Below are 23,525 nucleotides of genomic sequence, written 5' to 3' on the forward strand. Positions count from 1 at the left end.
GGGGGAGAAAACTGATTAACCAAATAGTTTTGGGGGAATCGAAAGAATTAAAAGAAATGGGGGGAGCTTTTAGGTAGTTTTCCCCTTCGCACCGGAATCTGACAATAGCCCAAAAAAAAGCTCTGAAAGCCTTATTGGGCCCAATAGCTTCCTGGGCTTTATAGTTCTGAGCCTGAAGGCCCATAATAAGCAAATATATACGTATTAAGAGGCCCATTGGACCCTTTGCTTTATGGGCTTTGAAACTATAACCAATTTTGAAGGCCCATAACACACAAATATATGTGCAATAATATACATATATATGTGTGTGTGTGTGTATACATAGGTATAGATGTAGTTTGGGTTTGTTCACAAAAGGCTGAGACGGATGACAACAAAACTTGGCATGGTTCACCCTCTCCAACCAAACGTCACCGATATTGGGTAAACCATTTCCCTTCATTCGACCCACCCATACAAATTATATATATATATATATATATATTGTTTCGGATAGTAAAAGTGGGAAAAAAATATTCGTTTGGTTTTATTTGGAGTGCAACCTAAGAATTAAAACTAATTTTCTTTAATTTATTATGAGTTAATTTAAATAATTAAACTAATAATATGCGAATCTATGGATTCACGCATTTTATACATACATATATATATATATAATTTATTTCAGTTAAACTAAATTAGGAATATAACTTATGACATGTGAAGCCTAAACACTTAAGAAACGGATCGAGCGAATGTTATAACGTGGAAGAAAACAAAATATTCCGACCGAAACCGGAAATGGGTGTAGATATGAGCGGCTGCTGGCTGGCTGGGCCTTAATAAGACAAAACTGAGTCGAGAGGACTTCGTATATTCTTCCACGGCTTCGGTTGGTTAGCAAACCTAACTAAACGGTACGACGTCGTTTCCCTCTCGATCCCTGCGTTTTACGTATTGGTTAGCGCGCACACACCTCGTGTGTATATATATAATATAAAAGTAATCAAATATATAAGTTAAAATATACAGACGGAATTCAAATATTAATTGTATTTATACTTTATTCAAATGTTAATTCATAGTTTACAAATATCAAAAATTGTTTTATTTTACAAATATCTCAATTATAATCCGAATTATCCACTGTTTTCTTTAATCATCAACAAAAAAAATAGAACTGATTAAATTAGGTAAAAATAGTAATTTAGACTAATGTGCATGAAGATGTTTTTACAAAAAAAAAAAGTGCATGAAAATGAGATTTATAGGAGTACTAAAATCTTTCAGTTGTCTCTAATATATACCTAATATTTTTAGATTAGCGGAATATATATATATATATAACATAATAACTAGTTTTAATGTATATGTGCATATTAATTATATAGAATATACAAATTAGTCTGTTTATCGATATAATATTAATATAACACGAAAACAAGAGGAAACACACAAAAAACAGAAGAAAAAAAAGAAGGAAAAGGAACAAGAGTAATAGACACGCGCGAGGGAGGCGCGTGGTGAGGAAGAGATGACGATACTTTTCCTCGTCTCTTACTCCACCGTTTCTTCCCTTAACTTTGCTTCTCCACCTCCGCCATCTCTCTCTCTAAACATTTTCTGTCAATTTTTTTTTAGAAGTAATCAAACAGAAAATACAAATTCAGATACAGACTTCTCGTCTTCTCTCTCTCTGTGAACACATATACACAATATATATATATACTCACGTCCACACACACATACCACTGTCTGTCTCTCTCTACAGAAGAAAGTCCTGATCGTGTCTCTTATCGTTACCCAAACCTCTCGATCTCGTTCCTTGTTTTCTTTTGCTTCCAGATTCTGTCCACCGTTCTCTCTCCGTTTTCTCGAAGTTTTCAGGTTTCTTCTTCGTATTTTTGGTCCCTCTTCCTTGTGCAATTCGTGGGATTTTGCTCCTCGTTATGCTTAATTCGTTTCCCGTGACAGTGACGGCCGTCAATGGTTACCAAGGGTTTATAAAAATGCCCTAAATTGTGTTCAATTGTGTTCGGATTAGGGTTTTTTTCTTAATCCTGTTAGTTCTGGATTTTTTGAAGAGCCCTTTTTGATTTTATGAGCACGAATTGCGCGCTGGAATTGAATTTTACGTTGTTTTTTTTTTTATTTGCAGGTTGAAGTTTCTTCTGCCGAGGACTGTTGCCAATTCAAAGTCTGTACCTTTATCGTAGAAAACAGGCTTGTCCGAATACAAAGTCTCTTCATCTGGTTCTCGATATGTTGCTGGTTTTGGGTGAAGGTGTCGGACTTAGGGTTCTTTCACGAATTTGGTAATCATAGAAAGCATTCGCTGTCGTTGTTAATGGCGGTGTGATAGACATCTCTTCTGTTAAAACCTTGGAGAATACGCACAGTAGAGGAGGGCATAAGGGTGTCTCATTTTTCAAGACTTGGGATGGGTAATAAACTCGGGAGGAAGAGGCAAGTGGTCGATGAGAGGTACACAAGACCACAAGGGTTGTATGCTAATAAAGACGTCGACGTTAAAAAGCTCAAGAAACTTATTTTAGAGTCTAAGCTTGCACCTTGCTATCCTGGGGATGATGAGAGCGGCCATGATCTTGAAGAATGTCCAATCTGCTTTCTGGTTCGTGTTTTTTCTGTCCGGGTTCTTCAATTGTATCAAATTTCTTTCATATTTTGCTGTTAGAGCGTCATCTTCTTATTTGGCTTGCCCATAAAGTTTCTGTCATTTCAGAAACACTGGTGAATTTGAGGCTCATATCTGGCGTGATTTTATATGTTATTCTTATGTATGGAGATTGTTTAAATATCTTGTGGGTATCTGAATGGTTAGTTGCGGGGTAATATGCAATGTGAACATTCGGTATGGTCTTGACAGGTTTTATAGGTGAAAGGATCGACGTTTCTTCCTCAGAAAACTAAAGCTGTGTTTTTTTTTTAATTCTCGTGTTTTTAGTACTACCCGAGCCTCAATAGATCGAGATGTTGCATGAAAAGCATCTGTACAGGTAATGCTCATTAGCCCTCTGCAACTTTAGTGTTTTAATCTCTTTTATGTTTCCTTCCCTTTGACCTGGCTTCTTTGGTACAGAGTGTTTTTTGCAGATGAAGAACCCTAATTCAGCTCGCCCTACTCAGTATCCTTGCCCACCCTATATTGTATTCAAGTGTTTGGTTTCTTCTCATTCTTAACGCTTTTGGAAATTTTTCAAATTTGATTTGATAGCTCTTCTCATGGTTTCCTCCTTAACTATATGAGGTGCCCCTTTTGTAAAACATCCAATTATGCTGTTGAATATCGAGGAGTAAAGACAAAGGAGGAAAAGGGCATGGAACAAGTTGTAAGAGCTTGATTATATCTTAGCCAAAGCTTTTCCTAATGAACAGTATGGATTATTGACTGATACTATTTTTGCTTAACGCCTATCTCGATTTCAACTGTTCATCCTGCAGGAAGAACAGCGGGTTATAGAAGCTCAAATACGGATGAGACAGAAGGAACTTCAGGATGAAGAAGAAAGAATGCAAAAACAACTGGAATCATGTTCTTCTAGCACGAGTGCGGTGACTGCTGAGATGGAATATGGTTCAGCTGCCGGTCGGTCCTGTCTGTCAGCACTTGCTTTTTTCATCAGAAACAATGGAGGCATCTTAATTTGTTTCCTTGTTCTTCGTGGTCCACAGCTCCACCATATAATTGTCTTGCGGAGGATGGGGAACTTGTTTCTTGTCAGGATGCATCTGCTGCATCAACAGACAGGCAACCACTGCATCGGGGAAACAGGTCTGGATTTCAACGTGTTGTTCTGTCAATCTTTTACTCAGTTTCCTCTGTGCCTTTTTATTAAGCAATGGTTTGAAGAATGATTCTTTTTTCTCTGCAACCGTTCTCAGATTTAGTTGGTAATTACATTACAAGATTTATTCTTTCTTTTTGTGGAGTTTGATGCTTTAGACACAATTTGACTTCAGAAATGAGTGAGGACGATTATGCCTCCTGTTACTAGTGGGTGGCTAATATGTTAGGTTACCTCTTTGTTAGAGAGGGCCAGCTAGCCATTCTGAGTTGAAATTGGTTTGGTTTCTACTCTGTGACGTAGAAAATCAGAATTATCGTCTGTCTCACTTTTTTGCGTCATTTTTCTGGCTAAATGTATTTCCATAATGTTGATTTGTTCGGAATATGTTTATCTAATATGAGAGTGATTCATGTTAGTAACTAATGAGGTACTTATTTGGTCTATCTGAAAACTTTCATTTGCAGGAATGATGATTTTGATGTTGATCTTGAGGACATAATGGTCATGGAAGCCATATGGCTCTCCATCCAGGTAAACTTTTGATTTGGTAGGATAGGTATGTGCTTTTCATCTGGATGAGATGTCATGCCACTGGATTGTTTCCACTAGTAGTGCCAATTAACATTTAACAGAGAGAACCAGGTAGTACCACGCTGATAGGGAGATAGAGAAAATTCTTGTGTCCGGTTGCTGCCCCTTTGGTTAGGAATGTGGAACTTAGTTTCTAGGAAATGGAAATTAGTCCAAGTGGCGCCTGCCTTTCTCATTTGTCCATCATTTTAAACAGGGCTTCTGTTATGACATGTGCTTGTGGGGAATAATTACCAATAATTAGCACAATTTGAGAATCGAAAAGTACTTCTGTTGTACAATAAGCTTCACAACCATTGAATGTTGAACCGTAAATCTTGGAAGTTTGCCATTATATCATATGATTTGGCCTTCTATCTTGACATACCGACTTGTTGCATCAAGTTCTTACTCGTAATGGAATCTGTGTATTTCCTGTTAGGAGCTTTGGTTTAAGCAAGTTTGACACTCTCTGATGCTAGAATGTTTTTGTTTCAGGAAAACGGGATGCACGGAAATACAACGTGCGGTGATCTCACCTCTTCTGCAGAGTATGTAGCAGAAGATCGTTACGTTTCACCATCTATGGCGCCTGTTGTTGGATCATCGTTACCGTCATCTTCATCTCCATCTGGTGGGCTGGCTTGCGCAATCGCGGCCCTTGCTGAACGCCAGCAGCCGCCCGGCAACAACATCCAGAACGTGAATGCCTCCTCGTACAACATGCTTCCAGACAGCTGTACTGGCTATTACAGCAACCTAGTACAGCAAGAGGTGGACGGTAACGCTGCCGAGGCGACATGCCATGTGTCGATGAATGTGGGGGAGGCAGGAACGAGCTATGCAAGCTCTGACCTAACAGACGATAGCGGCAGTGAGATTGAGGGTTCAGGAAGCTTCCGGAATCTTCCACCACCACCTCCTTTTCCAGAGAGTTTCGAGGAGCAGATGATGTTGGCCATGGCGGTTTCTCTGGCAGAGGTCCATGCCACGGCAAGTGCACCCACCGGAATCACATGGCAATAATGCAAAAACAAGAAAAAAAGGTAATAGGGTTATAAGATAAAGTGGTTTTGCCATTCTGTTATGTCCGAATTGGATGGGTGATTGATTCAGATTTGTTAGTTTCAGGGTGGAAAAGGGTTATGTACTACACATGATTTTATTTCTTAGCTTAAAATAGAAAGAAAGGCATGGCTGCTTGGCCTTGGTCCCCCACACAAATGAATCTATCCTCTTTGGCTGTCCTGTCTTGTATTAGGAACAGAGTCTCTCATGGCCGGTTGTCTCCAATATGAAACACAACGTCTTGAACCCATGATCAGTTTTCTCTGTCTTCCCTTTGCTCTCAAAGCATCTGGACCAAACCTTGAGGGAACTTGGGAGAATTTGGTGTATGCTGAACCTGAAATGGTTCAGAGTCACTCTGAATGGGTTAGAGAATAAGAGTAATAGTTGAGGAGCAAGAGCAGCTGCCAAACATGTTTGTATAAAAGTGAAGATGGACTTGCCTCTCTCACACCTTTGGCTGTTTTTACTTTTAGGTAAACCATTTCCGATTTCGGTTCGATTTGATTCGAATTTGATTTTGATTGATAAAATATTTATTTTAAAAAATCATCTTTTCAAAATTATTTCTTTATTTGGTTTTGTTTTATTCGAATTTGATTTTTTCGATTTTAAAAAAATCATAACTATTTACTCCCTACATGTTTAAGACAAACTCATACATTAAAAAAATAATTATTTTTCTAAAATACTCTTATTTATTATGTAAAAATTTATTATTTCTAAATATATAAAACTTTTAAATATTAATAATTAGGGATAAATTTATAAAAACATTAAAAGTTATATGAAAAATCTCAAAATGTTATTTATTTTGAAACAAAAATATTATTATAAAACGTTATCTAATTTGAAATGCAAAGAATTTTTTTATATTAAATTTGGTTTAATTATTATTTAATTGGGTGGGTTCATTTTTTTCTTTCTTTTTTTTATGAACATTTTTTTCTTTCTTCTCTCCTCTTCATGTGAACATATACTATTTCAATAATAATGACAAATAGTAAGAAATAAATACGTTAAATTTACGATGTGAAAGTATCATGATATAGGTGTGTGTGCTCGCATTAAATACAGAAAAAAAAAATGTCAGCTAATATATTATATAAATTTTAAATTTTTAGTTCGTTGTACAAACAATAATATGTCCATATTGTGGTTTGCAAGTTATGTTTGGTATCTTTATGTCTTTTGGACACATTTGTACATGAAAAAATGTGTAATTGATTGCTTTGTGCATATATCAATATATATGTATATATATGTGTGTATCTATATGACAATGTTCCTGACAGTCTTTGTTTCGGTTTGTCGGTTTCCGCAAAGTTCAAACCCTTTAATTTTTTTTCCCGTTTTCCATTAGAAAAATCGTGTATAAATATTTAAATTTTTACGAAAATTTTAGATAAATATTTAAACTATAAAAATTTTAAATAAATAGATAAATTTTCCAAAAATCGATCTAAACTCTATATATTTTTTTCAAATCACTCGAAATTTTTTATTGACAACATTATATTTTTTTTAACGAAATCCAAAAAAAGGATAATTTCGCAATAAAAAATATAAATCATCTTTCCATGTCACATACTATATTTTATGTAATCTGATTTAATACTTAAAATTATGATCACAATTGAACCAAACCAGATTAAAATTATTAAACGATCAAAAACCCTAAAAATACTAAATTCCCTAAGTTCCCCCAAATCATTTGTTCCTATTAAATTCAAAATTTGCCAGAAAAAAATGGAGGCGGCACGAGAAGCAGACCACGGCATTTGAGCCGATGATATGTTTGCTTTATTGGTGAAGTCAAATATTGATAATTTGATAATTTTTGTATGTTATTCACATAGTTATTAAAAGTCATTTCTAATGAAATTGCATTGAATTTCTCCGTCAAAGCACAGCCCAAATATCACTATCTTACTATACTCAACATTCTCAAAATGATAGAAATAAAAGCAATCAAGGTGATTCAAACAATATAAATAAATTAACTAAAATTTTTAACGGTAAAATGGGAATTACACAATAAGAGACAAGATGTATGTATATATGGAGCTCATATCAGGCCTGTAAATTACATTTATGCCCTTTGCCTCTTCTTATGGTCCCTCCAATTTCAATTCCATTTCCCTCTAAGCCCCAGATCTCCAACTTTATTTCAAATCTCTCTCTCTCTCCAATAACAACAGAAAGCTACAAGCTTTCGCTGTTCTCCACATTTGGGTCTTCTTCTTGTTTTATGTTATTGTTCCTATTATCCAACTCCACACAAAGGGAAGACTTCTGTCCATCGCTTCTCACGTGGACATATATATATATATATGCATGTCTTTAACCACTGCCTGTTTTCAATTTCAACCGACATTTTCTCAATCTTTTCAAGGTAAGTTTCAACCTTTTCTTCTCCTTGAAAACCCATCACCGTAGCCTGATTTCTCTTTGATCCATTCTCTGGTGTCAGGAAGATGAACTTCTCCTTTGGGGCAATGAAAAATCTTGATTTCTTTGTTCACGTTCTTGGGTTTTTGTCTGAAACCTGCAAATGTGTTTCCACTGCTCTTAGGGTATTGTTTTTAGCAAAGAACACTGAAGATTTTTTGGTCTGAAATCTGCAAATGTGTTTTTTCTCTGCCTTTCACCAAACAAGTCAACATTTTTCTTAAAACCCACGTGCGTGAGGTGGCGCGTGGTGATTTATCTTCTACGCTTTCGTGGAATTCTCCGACATGAGTCTTCATTCAGTAGTTGATGTAATAAACTCAAATCTCCAACTTCAATGAGCTTTTGAGCTCTTAAATGCCAGAAATACCCTTCTCCTATAGATTCATATATATGTACACATGTAATGTATCGATGTACTTTACACTTGACAGTGCCCACATTCCATCAGATCATAACCTTCAAACTTCAATACCTCTTGGATCTTCCGCGGAAATCAAAATGCCGAGATCGAGGTAATAATTCAACACATGTTTATATGTTTGTCTCTGAGATTGTCTTATCTACACACAGAGCTCTTGTAAACATTCCTGATGATGTAATTAGAGTGTTTGGTTCTTCTTGTTGGAATCTTTTATTGCCAAAATGGCAAACAGTAAATCTAAGCTGAGGAGAGAACTAAAAAAGGTTAGAACTTGTGGGCGGTTTATGATTGGAACAGAGGTCCAGAGTTGCCTCAGATGCAATCTCCAAGGCTGAGGACATCAACTGCATTTTCTGATCCGAACCACCGCCGCCAACGTCCGATCACTGACCGAAGTCCACAGCTCGGTCTGGATCGTGGATCACCGAGGAGCTGTGGGTCCCACAATGATCTACCACCAAACCAGAAGAAGCTTGGAACCCGAATTTCTGATCTGGAGTCGCAGCTGGGACAAGCCCAGGACGAGCTGAGAGCGCTGAAAAAGCATCTGGCCACAACGGAGTCGGCCAAGAAACATGCTCAAGAAAAGCTTAAGAAGAATGGCAAGAAACCGAACAATGTGGCTCGTCTGGAGGGATCAGTCCCCGAGCCTAAGATGGCTGACAAAGATGAAGTTCCAGGTGAAGTGCAGCTAGAGACAGATGTATTCGAAGTTCCAGTTGAGAAGATCACGAGAGAACCAGAAGAGGTTGAAAAGCCAAAGGCAGATGAAGTAAACATGTTGAAAGCCAAACTGTACGACCTCGAGAAAGAAAGGGAATCACTTTGCAAGGAGAACGAGAGCTTGAAGAATCAGTTGAGTGACACGGCTTCAGAAATGAGAAACGCTAAGGCCAAGCAAGAGGAAATGGCTGCAGAGATGGATCAAATCGGGAAAGAACTTGAAGGAACCAGAGAAAATGAAGCTCAGATGAAAGAGAAGCTGGAATCAACAAAAGAGGCAAAACAGGCACTAGAAGCAGAGATGAAGAAGATGACATTACAGACTGAGCAATGGAGGAAAGCGGCAGATGCTGCAGCTGAAGCTCTAGCCGGAGGAGTCGAGGTCAAAATGAACGGTCGGGTTTCAGAAAGCTGTGGGTCAATGGACAAGAATTTCACACAAGGGTTTTTTCATTTAGGGTCGGATGAACATTCAGAAGATGGGTTAGGTAGTGGGAAGAGGAAGGGTTCAGGGTCAGGGATCAGGATGTTAGGTGACTTGTGGAGGAAGAAAGGGCAGAAGTGAGAAGTGTGGATTGCTTGTGACTGAAGAAAGCAATTTGAGATCTATTTATGTGGACATTGTAGTAATGAACAACATCATGAAGACTCATCTTGATCTTGCTTTTCCTGTGTGGTTCCATGTTATTTCTTCACGGCACTTCAGCTCTTAACAAAGTTCTACCCAAAATCATATCGAAAAAACTCGGTTCTAACGAGTTAAACCGATCTGTGAGAGAATTTTTTTTATGAAACCTGTAGTAGCAAAGAGCTCAATCCTCGTCGTCACTGCCATAATTCTGGCACAAGGATGTTAGTCCCGTGTTCGTCCTCACACCAGACTTGTCGGACTCTACTGGCTTTGCCTCTTCTGATTTTGACGGAGCAGCTGGCTTCTTGATGACCGATATCCGAATGGATTTGAATGGATTATTAGTATGACTAGTGTTGCTTTTCTTCGGCTCGCTCGGGTTTTCTCCGGAACTGGCCAAAATATCCGTGGGGTTGCTAGGACCTTCTTCCGAAGCAGCCTTTCTCTTCTTTGAAGCATCTGAAGATGATGGTTCCTTGTTCCCGTCACGAAGGCCAGTGATATCATCATCCAGTTCTTCATCTGCAATCCTCCGGATGACTTCTTTCGGCTTACTGAATATCGACTTTATGAGTGGTTCGTCCTCTTCTTCCAATCTTTTTTCCTGTAAAAAAAAATCAGAATCCACATAAAAGGTGATGTTACATCAGAGGGGCATGCATTTGTGAAGAACAACAAAACTGGCTTAGCCTTCCTAAATAAACTACAAAGACAAATAAAACTCTGTTTTGAATGCTATACACTAAATAATGTGTAATTAACCACCACCAGGTCACAGCTCGAAAGACTTTATCCAGACGCTAAGACAACTTAAATCTTTGTTTCGTAAGTAACTTAGAAAAGCATGTCAAAACATTACGTATACGAAAAAGCAAAAAGACCTCGGACACTGCACCTTTTCAGCTGCTGTTCTTTGCAAAGCCTCCAACATTGTATCCACACTGACAGTAGCGTGCCTAGACTGCATGCAGAGAAACAAAAGAATGGTAATTAGTACCAATAGATTAATGATAAACAACTAAAATACTATGACACATCAAGAATCAATTTCCGCGCTGTAAAGCTGGCGTAACATATATCATACCTTCATAGATTTCATTTCATCAAGTGCTGCTATAATATCCATCTCTCTTTTTGAATCCAGAGTTCTATTCTCCAAGGATTTCATCGCATTCCCCATCTCTTCAGCTTCTCGTTTCCCTTTCTCCTTCTCAGTTTCCTGGTAAAGAAGGAAAAGGTAACAGGTTAATCAACTTGGAAATATATATATACACAAACCTCCACGCTCTGTGACAAAGTCAACCTAAATTTGAAATCCTTACCTCATCTTCTGCACGCCAGGGTTCGAAGTTACGGGTTGCCCCAGATTCGACAACATAATCAGAATTTTGTGGATCAGTCTTCATGGCCAGCTCGGCGGAGCACTTGGTGCACTTGAAGTAGAACCTAAATATTTGGATCCCCAGATATGTCTGCACAAGACAAGGAACATAACAAAACCCATTGAATAACAATGCCTCAGAGACATCATTGAGCATAAATATTCGTGTATTGTACACCCCAGTGTGTTAAACTCATCTCCTTTTCTGAACAAAATCTGAAACTTTTAGGGTTCAAGATATGTTTAGGCAATTATACTTTGTGATGCTGATATGAAAAACGAATCCTTTTATTGCAAGTCGAATAACAAGAATGCTAACCCCTTCGAACAATGACCTTTTAGATCCTTAGCTTCCACTGTTTGAACAAGTATGATCCCAGTCTAAGTGATCAAAACTCCAAGAGCTGGATTGATTACTTATACTTTCCGTTTATGACCAAAACACCCAATTTCATCAAAACCCTAAAATCCTAATTCTGATTCGCTGCAGAAATGTTTCGATTCATAAGATAACAACAATAATCCCTGAATCTTCACTGAAAGCTCTAAAAATTCAATCACATGGCATGCCCATTAACCCTAAAGCTCGTAAAGCATCACAGATTCAAACGAATAAAACAGAGAACACAATATCAGGCCGAAAATCGAGAAGCCCAAAATAAAAAGCTGAAAAGAAAACGAATGATCCTTACTTCGCCGATGACATCCTCTTTGCGGGAATTGAACTTGGTACCCTTGTAGATGTAATTCCCACAAGTGTTGCAGCGAATGCTCATCGGAAGCATCATACGAACCTTAATCTGTTGATTCTTCGGTCGCCGGAGCCGGGGAAGCTTCGACGGATCGAAATCCGGCGGGTAATACTTGTTCAGAACTTTCCTCTCTCCCATGTTCCCTTCTTCTTCTTCGCCAAGCTCCTCCTTCTCCTAAGCAAAATCACAGAAACAAAAATCTCTCCTTATGAATTTCTCTTCTTCTCCTTATCACCTTTAGTTAGGGTCGCTGTAAAATCTTCAAACGTTCCACCGCTGGAAATCGGTTTACGGATAACCGGTTACCGGTTCCGGTTCGATCAAGTCCTTGGATATAACCAACCCACCTAACCGAGCCAAATTTAATTTGGCTTAAATCCAGTACCATACCAAAACAAAATTTTCTTTGATTTATTGACAAAATCTAACAGGCAACCGAACAAAACTAAACCAAACCAAAATTAATTTAGCGGGAGTATTAGTAAACCGGTAAAACCAAAGCTTCCCCGTACATTGAACCTATGTTACATAACCATGATTCCTCAATTTGATAAATGATAATTAACCAAAACATCCACAAACTTCGACAAACATTATAACTAAGTGGGGTTAATCCCACAAAAACCTCAAACTTGTTAAAATGTTTCATACTTGTAATCTCCCACAGAAAATCGTGAATTTGGTAAAAACTTCCACAAAAATTACAAACTTATAATTTTCTTCCATATAAAACCTTTGACTTGTTTGACCAAAAAATTTGCTGACGTGGCATGCCGAATTGTTGACATGGCGGAGACTCACATGCCACGTCAACGCCACGTCATCATTTTAAAAATTAAAATATTTAATAAAAATATATATGTACAAATATATATATAAATTTATATATGTACAAATATATATATAAATTTATATATGTAAATTTATATATTTGATTAAAATATTTGTATATTTAAAATTTTAAATTATAAACTTAATATATATACAAATATATATATATATAGAGATTTGATAATAAAAAATATATATGTATGTATGTATATAGGTATATGTATATATATTTGTATATTTAAAATTTTAAAATACAAACTTAATATACATATATATATACATATATTTGATAAAAAAAAAATATATATGTATGTATGTATATAGGTATATATATATATATATATTTGTATATTTAAAATTTTAAAATACAAACTTAATATACATATATATATATATATATATATTTGATAAAAATATATATATGTATGTTTGTATATAGGTATATATATGTATATTTAAAATTTTAAAGGTACGCTTAAACCTCTTCTCCAAATTTTTCCAGATTTCAGGAGCTAAATCCAAATATAAAATCTGAGTACGAATTTCAGATGAAACTGAATTCGTTAACCAAGTAGTTACCAGATCGTTGCATCGCATCCATGGAGAATCATCATCATCGTCTTCTGGTCGAGGAATCTTGCCAAGAACAAAACGGAGCTTGTTCTTCGCATTTAGAGCCTTCATAACGGCTCTGGACCACACATTGTAGTTCGCTTCTCCCAGAAGCTGCTCTTTGACTAAAATGAAGCTTGAAGAATCCGCTGCATGAAGATACAGAGGATTTGCATATAAAATTTATATTTAAAATTTTAAAATGATGATGTGGCATTGATGTGATAGGTGAGTCAGTGCCATGTAAGCAATCTGGCGTGCCATATCAGCAAAATTTTTGGTCAAACAAATCAAATGTTTTATATAGAAGAAAATTGTAAGTTTATAATTTTTGTAGAAGTTTTTACCAAATTCAGGATTTTTTGTGGAAGATTATAAGTTTAGGGTTTTATATGGAACATTTTAACAAGTTTGAGGTTTTTTGTGGGATTAACCCTAACTAAGTGTATTATCTGAAACACACAAATACCAAAATCCAACAAAGTACTCTCAATAGTAAGACAGAGAGACATGTCCCAGAAGCAATGCAACAACGGCAAAGGCATAGGGACATATGTTTCTTCTCTTCATGTCCTGTGCTTTTCACCTGGTGACCCTGTAAGCCTGCAAGAAACATTTAACCAGAATCAGAGGCTTTGCTTCAGGATGAAACGGATTAATCTCGAGCTGAAAAGGGAAGCAGAGCCGAGATGATTTATTACCTTAACCTGTTTGAGCAGATTCTTGGCACGTTCATTGTTCTTGAAATGATCTCGGACAGGCTGCATTGTGAATATCATATCGGAAGTAACACAATCATTTGTGGACCGACATATGGATATCGTTCTTGATAATATCATATCATTAGGGGCTTACTTGCAGTATCTTATTCAAGGCTTTGGAGAGTGCCGGCTTTAGATCTCCGGGATTCAACTCCCCGCTCTTGTAGTCATCGACTATTTCTTCAAATTCTGTGTAGGTCCTGTGACGTTGAAATTAGAAAGTTATTCTTTTTCTGCTGCAATTAAGCAGAATTCTCAATATAGTAAGATTAGTAGAATATTTACGAAAAGCTCGTAAGCGAGAGTACTCACTTTTTACCGCTGTTCTTTTCATTCCGTTCAACCGTGAACTCGTGAAACCATTGCAATACGATGTATTCAAGGCATGGGTTCCCTTCCACGATTTTCGGAGGGCAATATGCTTTCTTGATCTTGAAATTAACTTCTGCCTGCAAAGACAAGAACCATTAAACTAAACTCTTCACCTCCCTTCCAACTCTTACTTAACTAGCTGCTTTACCAACCTCGTCATCTTCCATAAAAATGGCAGACAAGGGATCACTTTTGGACATCTTTTCTTGTCCTTGTTGAAGACCCGGAAGCATATCTGCAAGGGCAATACAGCTGAAGATGATAAATGATAAAAGTAAACGGGTACAGCGGACCGAAAATTGAACAGAAGAAGCAGAACATACGATGGGATAAGATAATGGGTTTATTTTTCCTCTTTATGTCGTCACAGTATTCTCTTGCAAGCACGTTTACTTTTCGTTGATCCATTCCTAGCTGACAAATATCAGCCTGCACGAGTAAAACAAGAAGTTTCATCACCAATCTTAGGCACGTCATGAAAAGGCAGAGACACGTGATAAAGACAACATTACTTCCATTGAGTTAAATGTCAATTATATCAACACGATCTCAGATATGCGCACACATAATCTTTGTCCAGTCCAAGGAACATGCATGTATGAGGAGTTTTTCAACAAGGAACCAGTTTTCCCAGACTTTCTTCAGAATGAGATTTCAACCGGTGATTTAACTTGCAAAGTTTTTATTGTAAGTAATTCTAAATTTTGTAATCCAATGAACTATATGCATTAGAACACCGTTACATGTGATTCCTCAAACTATGTACCCAAACTACTAAAAAAATAATATACCCAAACTATGTGTATATATATATAGGAGCACCTCGAGGAAAAAAATATCCGCACACTGCATACATGGGTAAAGAATCTGGGCAGCACTCAGCTCGTCTGTCTCACTTCGTCCCATGATCTGCACACACCTAACAAAGTTGGAAAACGTATTATTTAGGCCTGTGATTGTTGTTACAGAACTGAATGAATGAAGCGAAAGTTTCAAAGTATACCTTAAGATTCGAGGGAGCTTGTTTCTGCGAGCAATGTCCATGACAAGAGGCCAGTACTTATCTGCCCGAGCATTTATTTCTTCAGATGACCACAGGAATTCCACCTTGTCATCGTTCATCCCAGCAGCCTTCCATATCTCCTTGAAGTATTCTCCAACAACTTTGATTTTCTTCAGGTCACCGCCCATTTTGTTGTTCAACTGTGCAAACCAATCAGCAATCCAAATTTTCACTCGGCAACCAGCTGAAGTCAATTTGTTCACGTTGATAACCTTCATCACTCCCTGTTACAGAATAACAGAAGCCTCTTACACAAACCATTGAAGTAAATGGAAAAGTAGCATAGACTTAATGTGTTTGAACAAGCTCAGAAGAACAGAAGAAAAAAGTTTCAGTTCCATGGGTAAAATCAAATCTACATATGAATAAAATACTCCTCAAACCCCTGACATCTTTCAATTCTCTCGTATCCTTCAAATTCTTCTTACAGACAACTTTATAAATGAGTGAAGCTCATTACATGAGAATTATACCTAATATAGCAGAGGGTATCTCCAGGCTTGCTTGATTAATCAAATATCTTCCACCTTTTCTCACTGCGATTGGTTAACTATCTTATAAAACGTGAAGCTGAAAGATGAGAGAAACATCAGGACTGCCCATCATATGCCCCTTCAGAATCAAACAAGTATATCAGAAAGGTAAGCAACCTGTGCAATATGCATCCTTCCGGAGGGTTCAAAACCATCATAGCAAATCGGAGCAACCTTCTTGGTGAGAAGATTCCTCAACTCATCCTCTTGTATGCATTCCTCACCAACACTCCTCACAATCTGGAATCTCTTTTCAATGTCCCCCTCACTTATCCTAGATAAAAGGACTCAACCCGATAAACCGACATGTACATAGCAACTCATAATAGATCTATTACATGCGCAAAATTGTACAAAAATCCACAACTTTTTCTGATTTTATACCAACACTCAACAGAGAACTGACCGATTTTTATGAAACTTGTAAGGAAAAATCAACTCATGAGACACCCAATTCAATCCATCTGACCTATCGTATGCAACAATGTGTGCATAACACATGGGGGGAGTACAAGGAAAAGCAACAAGAGAACTCACTGGAATCCAGTGGCTGAGAAAGATGCTGATTTCGCTCCCTGTACAGCAAGAGCCTCCATCTCCTCCACAGGCACCAGAATATTCTCCGGAGACTGCTCAGCCATCGAAACTGCCGCTGCTACATGAGAACAATGATTTAAAATAACCCCTGGCAAAGGGCAACAACTCTAAAACGTCGTGTTATTATAGAAAGTATTGCCGTTTCGATTTATTTTCAAAGGCGAAACTAACCAGAGGACCATAAGTCCTATGATTCCAAACACTCCTATTGCTCCAAACTACATAGGACTCATCATTATTAACTGGGAACTTCAGGAAACATAAAGCCGTCTGATCACAAATTTTCTACTGACACACAAACAGCTTAACAATGCTGATTTGTCACGCTATGGAGGGGATGTAACAGTAACTATAATCAATTGGATGAAAATTTCGACGAAATTCTACCAAACCTACCGACGATAACGTGCTTCAGATTGGAAAAAAGGGTTCCTGTTAATTGATTTTAAGGAACAGGGGAAAATATTCCCAGATAACAATCTGGCTCTAGAGCATTGACTGAATGACAGCCAAGGAAGCAAACATCATTGGCTCGAGCAATCATTCAGGAGAAAGAACAAAACAGAACAAGGGGACAGGTCGGTATTACACAGGCACATGGATCAGACCAAAGGTTAAGAAAAAATCCAGAAGTTTAATCTAAGACATGAGCACTCCACAGTCCAATCAGTAAATTCAATTGGAAAACAAACGCGTAAAATCATTTCGCACAACATTACTGCCCGGAATCACATTAATAATCGAAATTAAGCCCAGAAATTTACCCAAGAAGGCAAACATCTACGATCCCATGTACACAAATTCTTACAAATGGAATCGAAATCGACAGACATTTTCGGTTTCACTGATAGAGATTAAAAATAAAACAGGAGAAAGGGAAGGTGAACGAGCGAAACAGCTCACCGGAGATCGGCGGCGTAGAAATTGCGAAGAAAGGACAAGGTTTCGATATTCCCGATAGGGTTTCAAAAAAAAAGAAAAAGTGCCCGGAACTACGGTAAGGGCATTTCTGGAATTTCAGTAGATAGCCGCCGCGGTTCACGTCGTTTCGGTCCTTTGTTTAGCCCGGTTCGGTTTGGGAAAATTCACATGCCAAGCTAACCACATACTAAACCGGATTTGCTTGAATTGAAGCCGCATTAAAATCAGGATAGTTGAAAACCCTAAACTAAAGTAGTGTATTTTATACCAATCCCAAATAAATAAATAAAAAAAAACAATATTAGAATGCAATAATGTTTTTAATAAATATCTGTGATATTTTTTTTATATTTTGTATGCATGCCTTTGGAACGTAATATTTTATTATTGGTTCATAACATCCTCGAAAGCTGATTCCTTTGGAAAGGGATGAGCCTGTTGTCGGCCAGCCTAGAGTTGAAGGCGGAGTTCTTGTAGTCAGACCAAGTGAACTCTTCGTATAGATTGTCGCCGTCGCCGCCGCCGCCGCCGCCCCCCTCCTCGTTTGTGAGGGAGGAGAGGGAGGATGGTATGAGAAAGAGGGGGCCCACCGAAATAAATAATGGAAAGCCTCGATCTCTCACTGTTCGCCATCACTCTATGCCTCACGCTTTTGAACCTCCCGTTCGTCATCACCTTCACACACACACACATATATATATATATATCTGCCCGAGCATTTATTTCTTCAGATGACCACAGGAATTCCACCTTGTCATCGTTCATCCCAGCAGCCTTCCATATCTCCTTGAAGTATTCTCCAACAACTTTGATTTTCTTCAGGTCACCGCCCATTTTGTTGTTCAACTGTGCAAACCAATCAGCAATCCAAATTTTCACTCGGCAACCAGCTGAAGTCAATTTGTAATCTACATATATATTATTTTTTTTCTTTTGTTTTCTGTTTTTTTTATGTAAATGACGCTAGCTATAATAACTTGAATTTGACGAAAAAAAATTGTATATGAGATAAGTACTTATTTATATGGAGATTTGAGATGAGAGATTATACGGAGGGTATTGAATATTATGAAAAAATAGTTATATATATTTCTTGTAATACTAAATTTTTTACTAAAACAAACTACGTCTTCTATTTAAATTTAAATTCACGACAACAATCCTTGTAATGACGTATCAATATATATATATATATATCCACTAATCTCGATATATATATATATATATATATATATAGGTATATATCCACATGCATGGAATGAAATTCACTCGAAAGGAAAATGTCAAACAATGGCAAAGATCTTCAGGACAAGGAGCGACGTATCTAACCACTAAAAAAAATAATCATGCCAACGCATTGTGGTGACCAATATACCGACACACTCATGAAACATAAGTACCATTTAATTAGTCCCCACCCCTTATTTATTCCAATCCAACGTGTTAGGTTTTCACCTCAACCCATTTCTATAATATGAACATATATATATATATATATATATATTAACAAAAAAAAACATATATATATATATATATATTTCGTCGGTTCACCGTAAAACCATTTGGTCATATATAATCGACTCATTTCATTAGAATATCATCTTAAAAAGTTATAAGAACGAGAATGAAACAAGACTATCGATGATTACAAGGGCATCGTTACCATAATCATTACCACGATTAGTTAATGCCCTTATAATGAATACCTGCAAAGAGTCGCCGACGTTGAAGAAGAAGGAAGAATGGTCGGGCGGGATTGAGATCCAAGAACCGTCACGAAGAGCGATTTGGAGACCGGAAGTGTTGTTGGATCTCAGGACAGAGATGATCTGAGGATCCGTGTGTTCTCCGAAGCCGATAACGCTCTTCACATTGGCGTTCTTGAGGAGAGGACAGGGAGGGTAGTGGTTTAACCTTAACATGGAATCGCTCTTTTGGTCGGTTAAGAGTTTGCTTAACGTATTCCTCGGTTGAACCCCTAACCCATCGGCCATTATCTCTAACACTTCACATGTCATTTTTCTCACTGACGTTATGTATTCTTCTATTGCTCTCCTGCCCAAATCAAACATTGGTTTCGTTTCAATTTCCACCAACAAAAACGGCGAGGAATTGATACAACTTGTCATGTCACTATTGTCAAAAAGATACATTTTATGAATGGTAGGTACGTCGAATCAATCAATATTTATTATGGCGCCCGACTTTACATGTTCTTAAAATATATTATATAGCGAACATGTCTTGTTTTCCCCCGAAGTTTAAATAAAATACCCATGTTTAGACATGAGATGACTCCTGTCATGTTATAAAAGACAGAAAATAACACATAACCAGTTAATCGATGTAATTAATAAGATACGGAGTCGTTATTATAGACAAAAGAGTTGAACCCATAGATCAGGACATAGCGAGAAACAAAGCTTCGATCTGGGAAAAGAATAAGTAATGACGGATATTGAAAAAGAGCTATCGAACCTGATTTTTCCCGGGTTTTTCAAGAAACCCGAATCAAGATTCGCGTTCATCAACAAGTATTCAACCCAACCCACGTCACCATTCCGACCAATCTTCCTGTTCCCGTAGCCAAAAGGGTCACCAGAATCTCCGGCGGCTTTGGTTTTCTCCGACATGGGCAAGGAGAAGAACTTGACAGCTTCTTGTTCCAAACGGGAAATGGGCTCCGTGGGAACGCCATGGTTGATCACCTTGAAGAATCCAAAGTCCTCGCAGGCTCTCAAAAGGTCGTGTTTGGATTCTGGGTCGGAGATATCCACGATCGGGATTGATGTAAACCTTGTGGCGTGCGGCGAAAAGGTCGTGTTTGGATTCTGAGTTTCTACCACCATTTTTTGCTTTTGCAGTGTTTTTTTTTTTGCGTGTTAGATATGGAAGCTGAGACATCAGAGTTATGCGTCAGTCATGGCCATTTATAGAGAGAGAGAGCATACGATGCCGTACGATTGAGTTCCAACTAAATCACGGCACGTAGACCTGAACATCTAGAAGATATTCAAATTTTGGATATTTAAATGAATCACGTTAGAACCTAAACTCGCTTTGTTACTACCATTTGGCATTTACATTAAAATTTGATTTAAATGTTTTTTTTTCTATATTTTGTAATCTCGACTATGACGACTGGATTACCAGAAAAATTGAATATCATTAAATTCAGCAATTGTTTTTCAACAAAACTATTAAAAAATTTATAAAATTTATCAAGTGGTGATCTTTTTTCTCAATTTCTTAATTATTATTATTATTATTATTATTATTATTATTATTATTATTATTATTATTATTATCCAAACATTAATCGAGATCTAGTAACTAATTGAATAAAAGATATAGTTAAGGTAATGTATAAATTTGAATTTATCAAAATGTTTTAGTGAGACAAAACATTATGAATAAACTCAAATTTTATTGCTCACAAACTATGCTAAATATCATTTGAGAAAGTTTAATTTATTAAATTATTTGAAATAAATCTTAAGAAATTAAATTTGTTAGCACTTTTTTTTCAAATTCTTAGGAAATAAAATAAATGTACAAATTTTGAACATTTTATTTTCTTTATCTTCTTGTTCGGAACCAAATAAAAGGAATAAAATAAGTTCTAGTTCTGGTAAGAGACAAAGAGACACGTGTTCTGAAGACAAGCCAAGTCTTGTCTGCATGGTTGTCAGATATGTCTTCGTGTTTGTGGGCTCTAAAATCCTTTAATTTTTATTTTATTTTTAAAACTAACATTATTTTGAAAATTATTTAAATTTTGTTATTTTACTTTCTAACTTTCTACATTACTAACTATCTATCGTTACATTTTCCCTTTCTAAGTTTTTTAAATACATATTCACTTTCTATTTGATTCAATAAAAAATCAAAGACTCAACAGATTAATTTTTTCACAAAACAGGCAAAAATTATAAAGATATATTAGGTTGATTAAGTAAATAATATAGAGCTGATAATTCATTAAAAGAAGATGAGAAGCATTAAATGGCCCGAAAATAAAACTTCCTTGTTTAGGGTATGCGATAGACATATAATTAATTAATAAAAAATAAACTATATATAATCCATTCATTAGTTATTGAAATGATTAATAACCAACAAAAGATTTATTAAATAAACTTATAAGCTTCATATAGAACTGTAGGTGATCCGATATTAATGATAATCTCGTTTGAGGCCGAATAACACTCTATACTATATGGTATCAATAAGTTTATGATTATTTGAAATGATCATATGGTTAATTATTTGGGTGAAACATAATTATACATTTTTTCATAAAAATTAATTATTTATTAGTATTCTACTTGATTTCATATATCCAAAATGAAATATCTATTTCTATCCAACACAATAACCATCATTTGAAGATTTTTCTAATTGAAAACTGTTAAACCGATATTTTTCTAGATTATTATCCAAAAAATAGAATACTGCAAATCTAATGTTTACAATATCTAGGTTCATTGGTTAAAAAAACCACTGTTATATTGCACATGTTATAAAATGTTACATATGAATATCACAAATTTTGTAAAAAAATATTATAAAAAGAGCCGACAATATTTTTGTATACATATATTACCAATTTAAATTTAATCTACACTTCTACACAGAGCGTACCAAAAATTCAAAGATGAGGAGATGAAATCGACACGCTGCAACACATACACCTTTGTTTTTTCTTTTGTGTTTTATTTGATCGTACGTGCTATTTTCCTTATATTATAATATATTATTATGATTACGCAAGCCCACTATATATTATATTATGTAAAACCTTGGTACGTATCTTAATTATGTATCAAATAAAAAGTTCATAATTTATGAATGAGCGAGAGAATAATTGAGACGCACTATTATTATATAGACGACCTTTTGACCTGGAGATTTGACACAAAGGTTGCTATATATATATATGAATTTCTATAATACATATAAATTATATATATATGTGTGTGTGTAACATATAAATATGTAGCTGTGTCTGATACAATAGGGAAATAAACCAGGGATGTTGCGGTGCCACGTGTTCTGCAGTTTTAGGTGAAGCATAATGTGTCAGTCAAAAACTAAGATTCACAAAACATATGATTATATATTATATATAGTGGACGTACATGGAACATGATGGGTTCATCGTATGCCCAAATAATTTAGATTCCAATATTTATTTTGTTTGCATCTTATTTATAATTAAAATATTGAAAAAAAGTAAAGAATTAGAGGAAAAAAATCTCATCCCGACCATGTTGACCGGGTAGTCGTAGATGGTTAAGAAAGAAAGGTGAAGTTCTTATTTAATATCTCGTGTTCGAATAACGGATGAAAAGATCCACAATTTAATTATAATATACAAGTTATCTTTAAATTTTGGAAGATATAGTCGAGTCAAAAATTTCGAGTTAAAAAAAAAAATCTTGAATTTTATACTATTTATTTGTAGTAAGGATTATTTCAGTTCTATTATCCAATTGGATTAAATTTGAATAACTGAATCGAATAAGATAACTAAATTTAACTTGAATCAAATATAAAACTAATTTTAAAATTAAATGAAAACAAAGGAAACGGATATTCTTTACAAAAAACTAATTATAGATAGAAATAATATTACAAAAAAGAAATTCAATATAGAAAATGAATGACTATAATTGTTCAAAAACAAAAATCTTGAATATGAAACCAAAAAAAAAATCCAAATATCCATCCCTAATTATATATATATATATGTATGTGTGTGTTTTGTAAATTTGTTTAGATTTTTTATAGTTTTTTTTTAATTTGATGTATTTTACATGTATTCCATAAAGATAAAATCATAAACATATATCATACAAATTTCTTTTAAATGAATATTTTGAAAGAAAAAAATTCAGGATTCTTAAAACATTTTGATATATTGGCCAAGTTGGGCCCTTCATTTCATGTATATTGTTATCTAAATGAATTTACTGCATGAACATTTGATATATCACTCATATATATAATATTTATTACTGCTATGCATGGAATAAATAATT

The 23,525-nt window shown here is 35.8% G+C and overlaps 5 protein-coding genes across 14 annotated transcripts; 2 read left to right on the plus strand and 3 right to left on the minus strand.

Annotated features, from left to right (window-relative positions):
• The first annotated feature begins 1,481 nt into the window (after positions 1-1,481).
• On the plus strand, positions 1,482-5,930 carry LOC104808077 (protein sip5). 3 transcript variants are annotated; one of them, XM_010533599.2, is made up of 10 exons: positions 1,482-1,869; positions 2,141-2,614; positions 2,948-2,999; positions 3,083-3,128; positions 3,251-3,332; positions 3,445-3,589; positions 3,676-3,775; positions 4,256-4,322; positions 4,860-5,407; positions 5,623-5,930. In XM_010533599.2, exons 2-9 carry the CDS (start codon positions 2,423-2,425, stop codon positions 5,385-5,387), a joined length of 1,212 nt encoding a protein of 403 aa, XP_010531901.1. In that variant the 5' UTR covers positions 1,482-1,869; positions 2,141-2,422; the 3' UTR covers positions 5,388-5,407; positions 5,623-5,930. The 3 variants fall into 3 exon arrangements, with proteins under 3 accessions (XP_010531901.1, XP_010531900.1, XP_010531899.1); XM_010533598.2 differs by having other exon boundaries at positions 5,493-5,699; XM_010533597.2 differs by having other exon boundaries at positions 1,485-1,869; positions 4,860-5,699.
• A 1,639-nt stretch (positions 5,931-7,569) lies between these two features.
• On the plus strand, positions 7,570-9,694 carry LOC104808079 (interactor of constitutive active ROPs 1). Of its 4 annotated transcripts, none has more exons than XM_010533603.1 (3): positions 7,570-7,824; positions 8,332-8,395; positions 8,602-9,694. In XM_010533603.1, exons 1-3 carry the CDS (start codon positions 7,767-7,769, stop codon positions 9,590-9,592), a joined length of 1,113 nt encoding a protein of 370 aa, XP_010531905.1. In that variant the 5' UTR covers positions 7,570-7,766; the 3' UTR covers positions 9,593-9,694. The 4 variants fall into 4 exon arrangements, with proteins under 4 accessions (XP_010531905.1, XP_010531904.1, XP_010531906.1 ...); XM_010533602.2 differs by having other exon boundaries at positions 7,571-7,824; positions 8,315-8,395; XM_010533604.1 differs by lacking the exon at positions 7,570-7,824 and having other exon boundaries at positions 7,831-8,395; positions 8,537-9,694.
• LOC104808078 (coiled-coil domain-containing protein 94 homolog) lies at positions 9,655-12,013 on the minus strand. Its single transcript, XM_010533601.2, has 5 exons — positions 11,732-12,013; positions 10,981-11,130; positions 10,743-10,877; positions 10,554-10,619; positions 9,655-10,262 (listed from the first exon to the last, which is right to left on the minus strand). Exons 1-5 carry the CDS (start codon positions 11,927-11,929, stop codon positions 9,840-9,842), a joined length of 972 nt encoding a protein of 323 aa, XP_010531903.1. The 5' UTR covers positions 11,930-12,013; the 3' UTR covers positions 9,655-9,839.
• A 1,473-nt stretch (positions 12,014-13,486) lies between these two features.
• Positions 13,487-17,532, minus strand: LOC104808081 (tyrosine--tRNA ligase 1, cytoplasmic-like). Of its 5 annotated transcripts, none has more exons than XM_010533607.2 (11): positions 17,325-17,450; positions 16,501-16,615; positions 16,081-16,237; positions 15,371-15,654; positions 15,190-15,286; positions 14,691-14,796; positions 14,520-14,602; positions 14,308-14,444; positions 14,090-14,195; positions 13,936-13,995; positions 13,487-13,837 (listed from the first exon to the last, which is right to left on the minus strand). In XM_010533607.2, the coding sequence occupies exons 1-11, from the start codon at positions 17,338-17,340 to the stop codon at positions 13,817-13,819; spliced, it is 1,182 nt and encodes a 393-aa protein (XP_010531909.1). In that variant the 5' UTR covers positions 17,341-17,450; the 3' UTR covers positions 13,487-13,816. The 5 variants fall into 5 exon arrangements, 4 of the variants coding, with proteins under 4 accessions (XP_010531909.1, XP_010531908.1, XP_010531910.1 ...); XM_010533606.2 differs by having other exon boundaries at positions 16,501-16,618; XM_010533608.2 differs by lacking the exon at positions 17,325-17,450 and adding an exon at positions 17,464-17,532 and having other exon boundaries at positions 13,488-13,837.
• A 166-nt stretch (positions 17,533-17,698) lies between these two features.
• LOC104808080 (gibberellin 2-beta-dioxygenase 1) lies at positions 17,699-20,402 on the minus strand. Its single transcript, XM_010533605.2, is given in 4 exon segments — positions 17,699-18,033; positions 18,035-18,156; positions 19,188-19,536; positions 19,960-20,402. Coding segments are annotated over 4 exon segments (1,002 nt in total). The 5' UTR covers positions 20,331-20,402; the 3' UTR covers positions 17,699-17,873.
• Between the last annotated feature and the right edge of the window lie 3,123 nt (positions 20,403-23,525).

This window comes from Tarenaya hassleriana, unplaced genomic scaffold (genome assembly GCF_000463585.1).
Source record: "Tarenaya hassleriana unplaced genomic scaffold, ASM46358v1 Cleome14, whole genome shotgun sequence".
NCBI classification, from domain to species: Eukaryota; Viridiplantae; Streptophyta; class Magnoliopsida; order Brassicales; family Cleomaceae; genus Tarenaya; species Tarenaya hassleriana.